General features: G+C 38.5%; 1 protein-coding gene across 1 annotated transcript; it reads left to right on the top strand.

Annotated features, from left to right (window-relative positions):
* The first annotated feature begins 7,361 nt into the window (after positions 1-7,361).
* cdx1b (caudal type homeobox 1 b) lies at positions 7,362-14,994 on the top strand. Its single transcript, XM_063488464.2, has 3 exons — positions 7,362-7,830; positions 13,430-13,578; positions 14,749-14,994. Exons 1-3 carry the CDS (start codon positions 7,362-7,364, stop codon positions 14,992-14,994), a joined length of 864 nt encoding a protein of 287 aa, XP_063344534.1.
* Positions 14,995-15,198: the final 204 nt, after the last annotated feature.

Below are 15,198 nucleotides of genomic sequence, written 5' to 3'. Positions count from 1 at the left end.
TTACATTTTATGTGGAGTGAATAAATAAAAGTGTATTTACGGTGGCCCCTAGAGACAAAGCACGTACAAACCCCAAAGCACGTACAAACTCCAAAACACGTACAAACTCCAAAACACAACGGAGGTGCTGCACGATGCTAGGGGGCAGTGTTGAGCTTTTGTTACCTAGTGACTACACAAGCCAAGAAGTACCAACGACCGGATTTGGTGTGTGGTAGTAACAGCTAAATGAACATTTTTTTAAAATTATTTGAACATATATGAGTGCTTGTGTATAAATACACAAACAATACACATATGCTTTCAACTGTGTAATTTAAGTGATCTAGGGTAGCTCTGTTTTGGAAGTTCAGTTAACGATATCAATGTGTTTTGGAGTTTGTACGTGCTTTGTCTCTAGGGGCCACCGTATATATTTGTATGTAAACATATAAATAAAACCATGGTTCTTTTACATTAGTAATTTTTTTGTGCATAATTTTATATTGTTTTGATAATAAATTAATTAGAGCAACAAAACAACCTGAAGAGCCGGTTGGGAGCCGAAAGAGCCGGCTCTTTTTAGTGAGCCGAGCCGAAAGAGCCGGTTCTCCAAAGAGAGCCGGAATTCCCATCACTACTGGTCTCCCCAATATGGGAAAATGTTTTAAAATATATGGAGGGATGGGTGAAATTTAAATTACCTAGCTCACTGAGATTGTGCCTATTGGGGGGCAGAGGCGAGGTGCCACAGTCAGACAAAGCAGGCTTCCGAGTGTTAAATACTGGGCTTGTGACGTGTGTTTGTCTTATTTTAACACTTTGGAAAGCGCCTCGGACTCCAACCCTGAAAATGTGGAAGGAGAAAATGCTGGGAAGACTGAGCAGCAAGACAGAGAGTCTAACAGAACAATGTGACAGTTTTTGTTTTTATGGGTCTACAGCATGATGACAATGTGAGATACAGTCTGAATTGAGAATTAAGGGTCTTGTGTGTACAACACTTTATTTATAGTAACCCCCCCCCCGCCGTTTTCATTGTCTTTCTTCCTCACTCAGTGTGGTTTGTGTTGTTATGCTTGTTTAAATGTTAAAAAAAAAAAACTTTAATTACAAAAGAAGGCCATCCTTTCTCTTCCACCTGCTGCTATATTCTGAATTTAATACCCAAAACCTTTATTTCGATTATTTCTTACATTACAGACTTTTAATATAAACATTCTGTGTTCTTACAGATAAATCTGCCAGCATTAAAATCATCTCCAGCTGCAACATTAACCTCATTAATGAACATTAATGATCCAGTAACACTGTGGATATAGCCGGCCAGTCAGGAGGAAGTGGGCTTTAAACAGGCAGAGCTAGAACCACTTCTAGCTCATTTTAAGGCATTTTAGAAGCAATTTGTTTCACAAAGACATAAACCTGATGGGAAGCAGCAGCTACTTTTAGGCCGTGGGTGGGGTTCAGCCCGACCTTCGTCTGCATTTCTTTCTTGCATGCAAACTGTGTCAAGGTGAGCAACAACAGCCAGCGAGGCAATAAAAGTCTTTGCTGTTTACAGCCACCATCATCAAACTTTCCATAAAGTGGAGTTTTATGGCTGTTTGCTGGTTAATGGTTTACCTGGAGACAGGTGACAGTGGGAAACAGAAAGAAAATGGAAGCGAGTTCACACATACAATCATCCTTATCTTCTCGCTTGTTTCTTTCTGTAATTCTTCTTTGTTGTCTCTCATTTTGTTTTTGTCTTTAGAAACACATAAAGCTCGTGGAGATCGTGATGATTCTTAAACTCGTCCCCAACCTGAGTTTGTTTGTTTGCTGTGTTTTTACGTTATTAAAGTTTCCATCTTTGCTCAGAAAAAAGCTCTTTGACCTCACAGAGGCTTTGACCTGTTTAAAGGAAATAAAGAAAGATCACCTTTGAGTCTGGATGTGCTCATTCTGTGAGAGGTCATTAACCAACCTGTCCGTCCTGAGATTAGTCTGTAGTTTTACAGCTGTAAAATAGGAGTGAAATCATACGTGGGAGATTAATACCAACCTACGAAAGGAAAACTATTATAGACACAGGAAGAAACGCTGAGGGTCGCAGTTTCTTCTTATTTTAGGTACATTCAATTAAATATAAAATATTATTGTTTGTTGCTGTTCTATATTTTTATCTTATTCATTACTACACACTGCCTCAATTAATTTTATAAAACTGGCTATAATATTACAAACACCAGTGTTTATTGCACAGGTAGCTGCTTTTACAACAAACATTAGCATCGTCAGAAATGTTTGAAAATGTGCAAAATGCTAATAATTCATAAGATTTTTTTATTATTCCTCTTTTTTTCGAGAAATTTAAATTTTACCCAAAGTTCTGTAAATGTGTTTATGTCATATTCCATTTAATCAGGTGATTTATTGACCTTTGCTTTATGTTTATGTTCATCATTCACTGTCAGCATGTTAGCATGGAAAGGCCCCAAAAATAAGTATCACAAATTATGGAATGTTTATATTTAGATAATGAGATTTGTCTGCCTTCTGTTTTTATAACCAGTTACAGCTCTGAGTCACAACGAGTGCTGCTAAGGCTACAACATGTTACTAAATACAACACAAAACTTTCAATATTGTTTTTGTTTATTATTATTATTATTATTATTATTATTATTCATAATAATAATAATAATAATAATAATGTATAGCTTTTATGTATCTTATTAAATTAAATAAAAAATGAAACAAAAACCTACTTTTACATTTCACATTGGATTAATTATACATATACAGACACACAAAAAGCGGGTAGAATAAGTATTCAATATGTGAATATATTTCTAAAGCTACTATTAACACTGAATTCTCACAAGATGTCTCAAACCATAGATGTCCATAATGTTCATATATATATATATATATATATATATATATATATATATATATATATTATATATGACAGAGAGAGAAAATAAATATTCATGCGCTAAATATTGGTCATACAGAAGCAGTTTAACCAGAAGCTCCTCACATGACACGATATCGATATAAGAACTATCAAACACTTGAAAACATGAATGCTGGTGTGAATTATTGTGGCTTTTATGTGATTTTTACTGCAGCAGACTAAACTAAATACTCATCAGTGTAAAACAATAAATCTCCCATAAATCCATAAAGACGCAGATAATTCCTCTTCAGGAGGGCAGCGGAGGGGCGATCGGAGGACAGGGAGGATGGCAGCTTCTGCTACAGGGTTGCTGGTTTAAATCCCTGCTGCACGGTACTGATGAACAAGGCAGGGACCAAAAATGTTTATTTGCAGATTTGTTTAAAATGTTTAAAAGAGGTTTGAAATCAAATTTAAATAATTAAAAGGTTTGAAAAGTAATAAGTTCCTGATTAATACTTAAATAGATATTTACATTTTAAATCAGCAGCATATTTATATGTAAATGATTAATAATGACAAATGCAGTTCTCTGGAAAAGGAAAAGCATTGGAGATCATAAATGATAACAAAAAATAGTAAAATATTTAACTTTAGTTGTATTTTTCATTTAAAGTAATCTTTTCAGAGCACATTTGTACTTTTTTAGCGCCCGGCATGATGCTTACATAGATTTCTTTTTACATGAAACATGTCTAAGTATGTTTTTGTTCAAATGTCACACACCTTTATATACATTTCTAGAAAATCCTCAAAATAATATTAAAAATAAATCCAGAATTCTGTTTTCTGTTCTGTAAACATCTGGATTTGGTTCACAAGACAAACAGCAGGTGGCGCTGATTTTCAGCCCAACGAAGAATAAGAAACAGAGACAGATGTGTAGCTCAAATAATAAAAATTGTGATGAAAACATCAGATTTCTGTTCACAGCTGACTGTATACTGGCGTTAGGTGTTGGTGTAAACGGGGACAGCCTGTCAGCTGATCAGGCCGCTCTGATCAGTTCAGCTGCTAAAAAAGTGGAACTGCTGTTCAGTGCAGGACAGTGGAGGATCTGAGCCTCATGGTGAGGTGTTAAATTATCAGCATTAATAATGGATATAAATAACTGACTTTTTCTTCTTCTATTTTTTTTTACATGTAATGCCCTCACTGGATGGCCTCAGTGATTTCTTACTGTGTTTTTTCCCTCACTTTGCTTTTTTTGATTGTCCCTGCTGGGTCACCCCAGAAATGCACCTGGTCACATGATCCCTGGAGTCTTTACACTTTCATAATGAGTTCATGCAATCCTCTCAAGGTCTATATTAAATATAAGACACAGAAGATTTTAGAAGTTTCCAAAATGTATATTTGACTTCCCAACAATCAAAACATGAATTCATAAATGATGAAAATTTAAAGTAAAACTGATCATGTGGATGGTAAAATAGTTGTTTTCTGACAATTTTTTTTTTAAATCTCAGTGTGTTTTGTCATGTGTATGGCAAAACACATCGACTGTGGGACGCCATCACATCAACACAGCCCAAAATCTCGGAATTATTGAATCTGAAGCATGCAGAGTTTAGGAAGCTCCTGGCCGGGGGGCCTAAACCGGCACTATCAATGTGTACCTAATAAAGTGGCCTGATGAGTTTTTGGACTCACGCTGTCATTTCATGTCAGGTTGAATAAAATAAGTAAAGTAAATAACTCTAAGACTCGGGAGGATTATTCAGGACACGCTAATAACTCGTAATGGTAAAAAAGTATCTACACAGTGTCTACATTTATCTCTCATAGTGTCTGTCTTTTTTTTTCTTACATTTTATGACATTAACTTCTATTTTTAATCATGGCCTTACATTAATTTTATTGTTATTTCTTTTAAAACAACAGATTCTAATATAATTCCAAAGAAAAGTTTTTCTTAGTATAATTTTATTTTACTTTTTATGGAATAATTAAGCATCATTTTGTATGAAATAACTGTTTTGTAAAGTGACAAAGTAACTATTCAGACTCTCACTCAAAGTTGTAGCATCCAAATCGATCTTAAGTACCTAAAGTAAAAATACTCATCGTGCAGAATGACGTACGTTTTGGGGGTTTTTTGATCATAGTGATTGATTCGTTAAAATGTAGATCACTTTGATGTAGCTTTCATATTAGCAGGGATACACTCGCAGTCCACCCTCTCATCCAAATATGCTCAACGTCTAACTCCAAAAATCAAACATGGCAGCATCCAAAACAGCAACGCTGACGCCTCAAAATGTTACAGCGAGTGCTGTCACCGTGGCTACGCCCCTCTCTCTTTCTTTTGTATACAGGCTACAATAATTCAATAAACATATAAATCTATTTGATTAAACATCGTCACCGTCTCCAGGGTAAAATGAGTGAAGAGTTTCTCCTCCTCTCCTACACTGCAGCTCCACAAGTCATCCAAACTTTAATGTTATAAGATATTTAAACCCACTGAAGCCTCGCATTAGCTTCTGTCAGTGTGCTGTGAAATAGTCGCGCCCTCTTTCTTTTTACTTTCAGATCAGGAAGGAGACGAAGCTGCTGTTGACCTCCACTCGACCTTCCTCCTTCCTTTGTCCCTGGATGCGTCCTTTATCAACCCCTTTTTCCTCCAGAGCTGCATTTTTTATTTTTATACATATTTAAGATTCTTGTTTCTATTTTTTATTCTCTGTTTGAGATTAAATGGAGTAAAATATATCTGCTTTTATAATTTATATTATTTATATTTATAAAACCATGTTAAATTAAACTAAATTGAAAAAACAAAATTAAAAAATACTTTATTTTAATATGAAACGGTTTCTTACCAAATTTGACCGATTGGGATTCATTTTATTTTAACTTTATTTGTACTTTGAAGTAAAAATAACGTTTTTACAAAACAGTAAAAAGTTTTTATCTTTTTCACATTTCATATTTTACATGAACTGCAACAGATTTTTATAGTTCAAAGGTATAATATTAATATGAGCATTAAGATATATGGTAGATGAAAACATCTAAAAACACAAATTTGAGAATAATAAATAAATAAATAAAACAAAGGAAAAATGTGTTTGACCTGTAAATATTAGTTATTTTATTTTTCGTCCTGTTATCCTCTTTTTAAACACAGTTTTATTTTAGTTATTATATTTGAATGATGCTGCACAAATAAACACTATATGAACTTTGACAGAGAAAAAATAATTAACCTAAAGTGAAAAGCTGCTTCTGTTCATCTGCCTTTGAAATACTCAGATTAGAATCATTTATTAGAAATCATTAAATCTGGAGACTAAAACGAGGGAAATGTGTCTCACAGACAGGCATATAAATCAGAGGAAAATGATCAATATTAACCTCCTAACAGATCAGCTGATTAAAGATAAATAGTTTAACCCTTTAAATACTTTGATGAACACAGATGATGTTTTATTTACACTCTCTTCATACGGATTAAACAAAATAGGAATCCAAAATTTAAATGCTTCGTTCATGATCTTTATACATTTTGTCCACATGAAGAAAAAGTTTCCCCTTAAATGTAGAATTCATCAAGAAATGGATCATTTTTACACTTCGGATGCGAAAAACGTTTAAAGCCTGATGATTTACAAAGTTATTAAAGTCTTTTGTTTGATAAACTTTTAATGAGTTTATTTATTTGATATTTAATATGTGATATACGTGTTTATACTGTGATTGCATGCATTTTAATTATAAACACTTTGATATCAGATTTTTTTTCTCAGTTCGAGTTCACATTTTAAGATTTCTTCCATTTAAATTTCAGCTTTTTGAAAAAGAAATTCAAGCTCGCTAAATAAACGTGTCTGAAGAAAAGATCATATTGAAAGTGTCATGATTAAAAAATGATGGATGGCTCGGTCTGCCGTCTCTCTGAGGACATATTAGCTGTTTTCTGTCATTTGTCGGATCGTCTCCGTCCCTTTGATGGAGGCCTTTGAAGTCCAGCAGCGGACTGTCATGCAAATGGAGGCCGATAGAGAGGAGCCTGGGAGGAGAGGAGGCGGAGGTGAGTGTGGGAAAAACCTGCTGTGGAGTCTCAGTTTTTATCAGGGTTTAATTCAGAAAGAGGTTTTTTAGTTTTAAAATAACGAGGATGATGTGAGGAGGAAGAGGAGGAGTGGGTGGAAGTGAAGAGAGGAAGAAGAGCGCGAGAGGAAGAGAGACAGCGTGTAAGGGTGGTGAGGAGAGGTGAGGGAGGGAGATAAGAGCAATAAAAGTGAACATGTGACTGCTGCAGTTTTTAACAGGCAGCTGATGGAGACGCCACAGAGAGAGAGAGAGCGAGCAGGTGGAGGTGTGGACAGGTAGACACGCGCGCACTCAGAGACTGAAGTTTACCTGCAGACCAGGTGAGAGAGGCAGGCTGGATCCGCAGTATGCTGAGGGAGTCCCCTCACCTGGAAAGATGTACGTGAGCTACCTGCAGCTGGACAAGGACCCCGCCATGTACCCGCACCAGAACCCGGTCACGCGCCACCCGGGCCTGAGCCTCAGCCCGCAGAACTTCTCGGTGCCCGCCCCCCCGCAGTACCCGGACTTCGCCTCCTACCACCACCACCACCACGGCATCGGCAACGAGCAACACCCGGCCCAGCAAGCCCCGCCGGCGGCCGGCGGCTGGAGCCCGGCATACCCGCCTCCTCCGCCCGCGCGGGACGACTGGTCCTCGCATCCCTACGCGCCTCCCGCGGCCTCCTCCGTGACCGGTACGGTGGGCACCACCCTGGGATTCGGGCCCACGGAGTTCCCCGGCCAGCCGCCTGCGCTGATCCCCGCCTCCCTGAACGCCTCCGCGGGGCCACTGTCCCCCGGCTCCCCGCGGAGGAGGACCCCGTACGAGTGGATCCGCACCTCCGCGCCGCCCAGCAACCCCAGTAAGACCCCCACACCTGTTCCCTCTTAATGCCGCTGATGTACCTGCTCCCGCTCACCTAAGCTAACGAACACCCCAACAATAGCCAGGTTTTTACCTTAAACCCGCTCATGGTTCCGCCTTTAACCGCTTACTCGTCACTTTTCAGCTGCTTGTGGTTTTATTTTATTCCTGAAGCAAACCGAGCTCCAACAGTCTGTTTGACATTTTAATATGAGGCTGATATGAGACGCAGTGATACTCAAATGTCTGCACATGTGTACTCAGGTTGGAGATAGCGGCAGCCCGGCACGAAACACGCTTATAATCGATTAATCGGCCTGAGATGAAGTTTGGTTAACGAAAAACGAGCCCCTCCTTTTGACTCTTTAAAGTTCAGCAGCAATGATCCTGATAATGGTTTCTTTTCCTTATGACGAGATGATTTTCCTTTCATAGATATTATAAATAAGCTGCATGTAGCCGCTCATGCTCACAGTAAAAATAAAATGATTTAAACGTTATTAATCCGCATAATTGACGTTTTAAAAGCTTACATTTTATATTTACTTAAATTCCGTTTTCCCCCTTTACTTGTGCAGATTTATTCCTGAATAATTTCCCAGATCGTTTTTATTTTATTATCTGGATGTAATCGTCGTCACTTTGGAACTTAATTTAATTAATTTAAATTGGAACCTCATCACTGACGCTCTATTTATTTATTTATTTATTTATTTATTTATTTATTTATTTTAAACCGCTCTCATTATTTTTAATGTTTTGGTTTCCTTCAGACTTTCAGATTAAAAGCTCCATATATCACCATGTCACGCAGCTTCACCTCAGTTCGGCTTAATTTGATTTCCTGCCGCTATTTTATTTTATTTTAAATTTATTGCCCAATATTTCCTTTCGTCCCATTCAGACTATTTTTGAAAGCTTTTCTTCATCAGAACCGCATGTTTCACTTCTTTGCACCGATTTTGACTGGTACTCGATGTTTATTCGTCGTGGAGGTTTGAACCTGCAGAATGAGTTGGTGCAGCTGTCAGGACATGACGGCTGAAGCGTTCCCACCGGGTCCCGGTCCCGGCCTGTCTCCGGATCAAACGTGTGAAGCCGGTTTTGAAGCCTTGTCATGTAAATGCGCCCCGCTGGTCGTGACTCCGGGCAGGCTGAGCTCGGCCTTTGTCCTCCGCTTGTCCCTGGGCGGAGAAAACAAGAGCCGACAAGATAGTTCCCACTTTGAAGTGGGAAGTGTGAATTTTGCTCAGGCTCCGAGGTTTCTGCAGCTCTTACATGTCACAAAACATCTTATCAGCTCGAAAGAAATGATTGTTAAATAACTTCAGCCTTGCTTCTTAATGCGTTTTTTAGTGATGAGAATTAAAAGCAATAAAATAAAATCAGTGAATCAAACTGAACAGCAGGATTGACTGGTGCACGGGAGGAGTTTTCTTCTTTTTTTTCTTTATCTTACTTTCTAATATAAAATAATGCAGGGTCAGTAAGATCTGACTGGGTGTTTTGGATACGTCCTGTGTTTCACACACCTGGCTAAAAACTACCTTCAGCTTTATTTCCCTGAAATGGTCTGAAGTTGCATTTATGATGGACATTAAAAAGGATTTGTTAGAAACCTGCAGAGATGAGAGGTCAGTAAGAGGTCAACCACCGTCCATTTTAAGCAGGGGTGTATCCAGGAATTTTACAGTAGGGTGGCACAGAACGGGGGAGGTGGGGGCCACAGGTGATTAAAATATTTAATAAAAATGCATGAATCTGGTGTAGAAAACGTTCCATAGGGAGCCCGATTCCCTAATTCATATACATGAAAAGTGGCACTGCAACAGACTTTAAACATCATTTATTATTTTATGTTGGATAATTGTTTTGAAGCCTTTTAAAAACTCTTTATCGTAAAGGATCCTGTTAATATAGAAGGTTTAGAGACCTCACAAAGAAAAGCCTGAACACAGCTCTCTGATTTTGATAGTTTATGTAAAAAAAAAAAAAAAAGAATAATTATAGTCTCTATTATCCTTTAACTTAAATATGTGTTTTTCATTTTAAATATAAATGAGAAATAAATAAGTAATGTTAGAGGATAAAGCATCTTTCTTTGGGGAGCTAGAGCCGGACTATCAGGTGTTTCTGAACATGAAGCCAACTCAAAGGTAACAGTCGGCCTCTGTCGACCTGCCGCCACCGCAGGAAGTCTGCAGCTGTGCAGGTCGGTAAAGAAAGATGCAGGCGGGTGAGAGTTGCAGCTGTTGGCAAGTAACTTGGGCATTTTTCAAAAGCTAAAAAAAAGCCCAAAGAATAGTAGTTTGATGCAGATGATGCTGTTTACAGAAGTATTTAAAGCTAAAATCATCAGTGAGACTAACATCTGATGAACCGCCCATCCCTGCGGACCACACCTGCAAGAGTCAACATTTTTGTCAGTAAGAAGGTCCCAAAACTGGAGGTGCACATGACATACAGGAGAAACCTCTAAAAATGACCTCACGCTTCGACTCTGTCAGTGACAGAGAGAGGGAATAACAAACAGTCGGGTGAATCTTACATTCCTCCACTAGGTCTCATTTCATTCTCTGCGTATATAAAGTACTTTCCTCAGGTACTGGTTAAGTTAATTTCATCTTCTACTCTATTGTGGATGTGAATATTTTGTTTTGTACTCTTATTATTATAATTTACTGCTTCTGTTTTTATTGGGTGAGACTTGGGGAGCTGTTTTATTCCCGTACTCTTTGTATTTTCATGTTTTACGGCTGCGTGCGGCGCTTAAACGCAAGACTCTTCTGTATGCATGTTGACTTTTATGGGTGTTTTTATTTGTAGTGTGAAAATATGACAATAAAATAGTGGTTTACATCCACGGAGTCGAGAGCTGTACGCTTGTAAATGCCCCGCTTGGTTCTGAGAAGGACAAAAACGCAACACTCGAAATCTCGACGGGTGTTTGGAGTGAAATCTGAGCTGTATTCAGCTGTAGTTTTCTAGTAAACTGCTGCATGGGAAAACACGCATTAGAGCATTTAACGATGAGGTCATCATTTGCAGGAATTTACTGTTAATAATAAGATGTAAGAATACAGTAAAGAACTGCACATTTATTCCTGGTAATCAGCTGTAACTCTGCAATAGAAGCTGTAAAATAAAATACAGTACTTTTCTCTTATTGACTGTAAGTTTAGAGTGAATGGTTTATGTTTGTGTGGATTATTGTCCTTCAAAAACAGACCTGGACTCGTGTTTGCTTTTTCCAACATTTCCATATTGTTTAGAGTCATATCAGTTTCCCTGTTGTAGATACGTCTCATAACTGTGAGTTAACATCCACAAGAAGCACACATGAAATCAGAACCAGGTTTCGTTAAAGCAGAAATTAGGAAATGAGCAAAAATTCCTTATTTTTCTTGTATTTGCTCATCAGTTTCAGCTGTCGGTGCCTCTGAAAGCCCATCTTTGGCTCAGTCTGTGCCGTGAGTAAACCTCTCTGTCTTTTTGATTTACGCTCCTTCATTAGCGTCTCCGCTCTCTCGGCTCTTTATCAGCTGAAGGAGAATCAAACTGTTGGTTTTTACTTTCTAACAAATGAAGCAGAAACTCTAAAGTTCAGACAGATGTTCCCTCTCAAACTAAAATGTTTGAGTTTTAATTCGCCCCGGTGAGCGATTAGAGCACAGACGGGGGTGGCACGCTGCTTATTGAGCTGTTGTGTGTTTAGTGTTAATATTGAATCAGAGCGTGTTAAAGAGCCATGAAGGCCTTTTTAATTAACTTAAACACAACTGTCTTCCTGTTATGTGCACACATACACAGAAAGTAGGTTTGTTTTCTTGTTTAAAGCTGTGAAATGATTCCTTTAGCTTCTTTCTTTTCCATGTTTTAGTTTTGAAGTTGCATTCCCAATTTAACTAAAATCATCCCTTAGATTATGTCCGTGGTTGACTTACCAAATGTTTCTAGAAGGCGCAAACTCAGTGACTTCCTTCTGAAGTGACTCTTTATTTATTCCAATTTTAAAAAAGCAAAGTTTCAATAAATCCCACCAACTAAAAAAAAAAATTATTTTAAAAGGATACAAAAGACTGAAAATAGATGAAAAATGGCCAAGAAGGATTCTAAACATTCACATAGAAATGGAAAATCGCAAAGAGACAAATTCTAATCTGTCCATTGTCTTTGGAATGACTTTCAGTCTCTGGTTTAATCTTAGGAGGTTTGGGGGCTTTTGTTTTTCACCCTCCATCAGGGCCCATTCTCTCAAAATCCACCAATGAAAATGTCTGATTTGTTTTTGTTTCTTTTTCTTTCCCCCTCCAGCACAGAAGATAATCAAAGCAGTTCCCAGATATGAATACATCATTTTTCATAACGGACAGCACGACCTTAAGATTTATGTATTTCTTGACAGTTAAAGTAACAAAGTAACCAATGTAGGTAACCGAGTATATTTGTGTTGACTAAAAAGAAGCAGGCTTTACTGCCTAAACACGACTGATTACATTTCACTGTGCTTTTCTCACAGCAGGTGTCATGAGCTGTTCGAGGTCGACATACAAAACTCAAACCTTTGATCTTTTTGTCCTGATTCTGAGACACATCAACAACTATTGTATTGTGTAATCTTTTCATATAAGACTGAATCATTTCAGGGGGTTTTTCTTTTTCTTTTCTTTTTTAAATAATAACATAAATAATGCATTGCATAATATGAAGTGTTTGCAAATAACCCAAAAATGTTGCTAAATAAGCCAACTGTGTGAGTTATTCATGGGATCCATTGACTTATTGGTTAAAAGCACTCTGACTTTAAGCTCTTGGGTGTTTTGGGAGTCCACTTGCATTGTGGGTAATGTAGGCACCTAAGTTAAGGTGAAGGAATAGTGTAGTATACAACCAATTTTCAAAGTTTAATATTTAACTGAATGTTTGAACAGCTCGTTTCATTTTCAGCGTTCACAGTAACACACGAACACCGGGACCATAAAGGAATAAAAGCAGATAGGGTTCTGTTTTATGCAAATGCAGCCGAGGCGGGGAGTCAATTTGAATGCAGGAGTCATGGTAAGAACACGCAGCTCCATCAGGGTTACAGCAGTTTGTCTCACAGGTTTATAGCACATAATATAAAATGCTTCCACTACATACGCTTCATTCACACTTTTACACACTAATAGCTGGTGTGATTTTTGTGTAGCTGAAGCAGATGATTAAACATGGAGGTGTGAGATGTCCTGTGTGCACTGAAGCCATATAAATTATGACTTCAGTGCACACTGCTTATGTAGAGGAATAGCCTCTAACAGAATAATATGCTTTTATGGGACTTTGAGTAGTTGTATTGTGATTACTTGACAAGTAAATACATGTTGTAGCTTGGCTAATTGTAGCTAAATTATTCATCTTTCTGCTAAAACTGCTTCAGAAATTCAGCTGATATTGCACAAATCGAGCATGAGCTGAGTGATGCAGCGAGAAAAGTTAAACTGACATGAGCCCCCTTTAACTTTGCAGTGATTACCTGCAGGGGACACATCCTGCAGAAGAGACTTCAGCTTTTCATATAAACAGTTTTAAAACAATGTTTTGTTTCTGTTTTACAGATGGAAAGACACGAACTAAAGACAAATACCGAGTGGTTTACACCGACCACCAGCGGCTCGAGCTCGAGAAGGAGTTTCACTACAGCAAATACATCACCATCAGAAGGAAGGCGGAGCTTGCCACGGCACTCAGTCTGTCAGAGAGACAGGTACACAAAAGCTAAATGTTTTGTCCTGTTACTGAGAAAGACCACTGAAATATTTGATTGTCCTTTTAAACTAACGTGATGATTTTTAGCACTGACATTATGTCAAAATATAGATTTTGTCCAGTATGAGGAAAACAATTGAGATTCTCGTTTGTTTTAACTGCACAGCTTAAAGGTGAAGTCAATAAACCCTCGCATTTATCTTGGCACTGGGAGGATACTGGGTAGGAGGGGAATTATTAATGCACTTCTTCATTTCTTGACACTAAGGCGATCGTGGCTCAAGAGTTGGGAGTTTGCCTTGTAATCGGAAGGTTGCCGGTTTGAGCCCCGGCTCGGACAGTCTCGGTCGTTGTGTCCTTGGGCAAGACACTTCACCCATTGCCTACTGGTGGTGGTCGGAGGGCCCAGTGGCGCCAGTGTTCAGCAGCCTCGCCTCTGTCAGTGCGCCCCAGGGTGGCTGTGGCTACAATGTAGCTTGCCATCACCAGTGTGTGAATGAGTGTGTGAATGGGTGAATGGGTGGATGACTGGATGTGTGAAGCGCTTTGGGGTCCTTAGGGACTAGTAAAGCGCTATACAAATACAGGCCATTTACCATAAGTAAGGTGTCACATCTGGATCTTTAGCCTATAAATAATGCTTATTGTTCAGAACTGATATACACAAAACTGAGTGTATCATCTGCATACATTCGGTGATTAATTAGACTGGATCCAAATTAAAAAGGAAAAACTGCAGTTTTCAAAAGCAGTATGGATGTAGAGACACTCAGAGGCTTCTGACCATTGGGCAGGTTTTTTTTGGGTGGGTTTTTTTTTTTTTGATTTTTTTAATTCTGGCATCTCCTGTAGCTTAGAAGTTAGACGAGTTCCTTTAAGCAAAAAGAACGAAGCCTTAAACACTGTTAAAGTCCTCATGTGTGATGATCGTAGAGTGCCGGCAATCGGGGAACAAAGACTGAAGAACTGTTTATTTTTTTCCCAAACGTAATCTTAGGTTTCAGAGCTCAGACTGCTGTCACTAATTATAAGTTAGATCTCAGAGTTCAAATTCTTACTGATCGTGCAGAAACAATAATATGTTACTGAAAAAAATGTGCAATAGTTGGAAGTGTTTGAATAATTCATGTTAATCTGTAAACAATGTCTGACCTTTTTTCTATCCCAGGTAAAGATTTGGTTTCAGAACCGGCGAGCAAAGGAGCGCAAGATCAACAAGAAGAAACTCCAGCAGCCGGCTTCCTCTACCACTACGCCAACCCCTCCCACCGGCAGTAACGGCAGCGGCGGAGGAGGTGGAGGCAATGGCCTCCATGCAAACGGGAGCAGCAACGTCGCGATGGTGACAAGTAGCAGTGGGAGCAACGGGCTGGTGTCTCCTTCTCTAGCTCTGAACATCAAAGAGGAGTACTGAGGACGATGTTTTATTGGACACTGACTTCGGGGATGTGGACTAAAAATCCTGAACTACAGACTGAGACATTCATCCTGCACCTTGCTGTTTGCCTTCTTAAAGCTAAAGTTCACTGAAAATCAGAGAAATCTCAATGAGAGATGTTGCTAACAACTTCCAGTCCATCAAATAATTCCCTGTTGTGATTGGATCTGAACAAAAAGG

The sequence above is a fragment of the Pelmatolapia mariae genome, linkage group LG10_11 (assembly GCF_036321145.2).
Source record: "Pelmatolapia mariae isolate MD_Pm_ZW linkage group LG10_11, Pm_UMD_F_2, whole genome shotgun sequence".
Lineage (NCBI taxonomy): Eukaryota > Metazoa > Chordata > Actinopteri > Cichliformes > Cichlidae > Pelmatolapia > Pelmatolapia mariae.
Note: the sequence above shows the minus strand (reverse complement) of the source record. Positions and strands in the feature narration are given on the sequence as shown.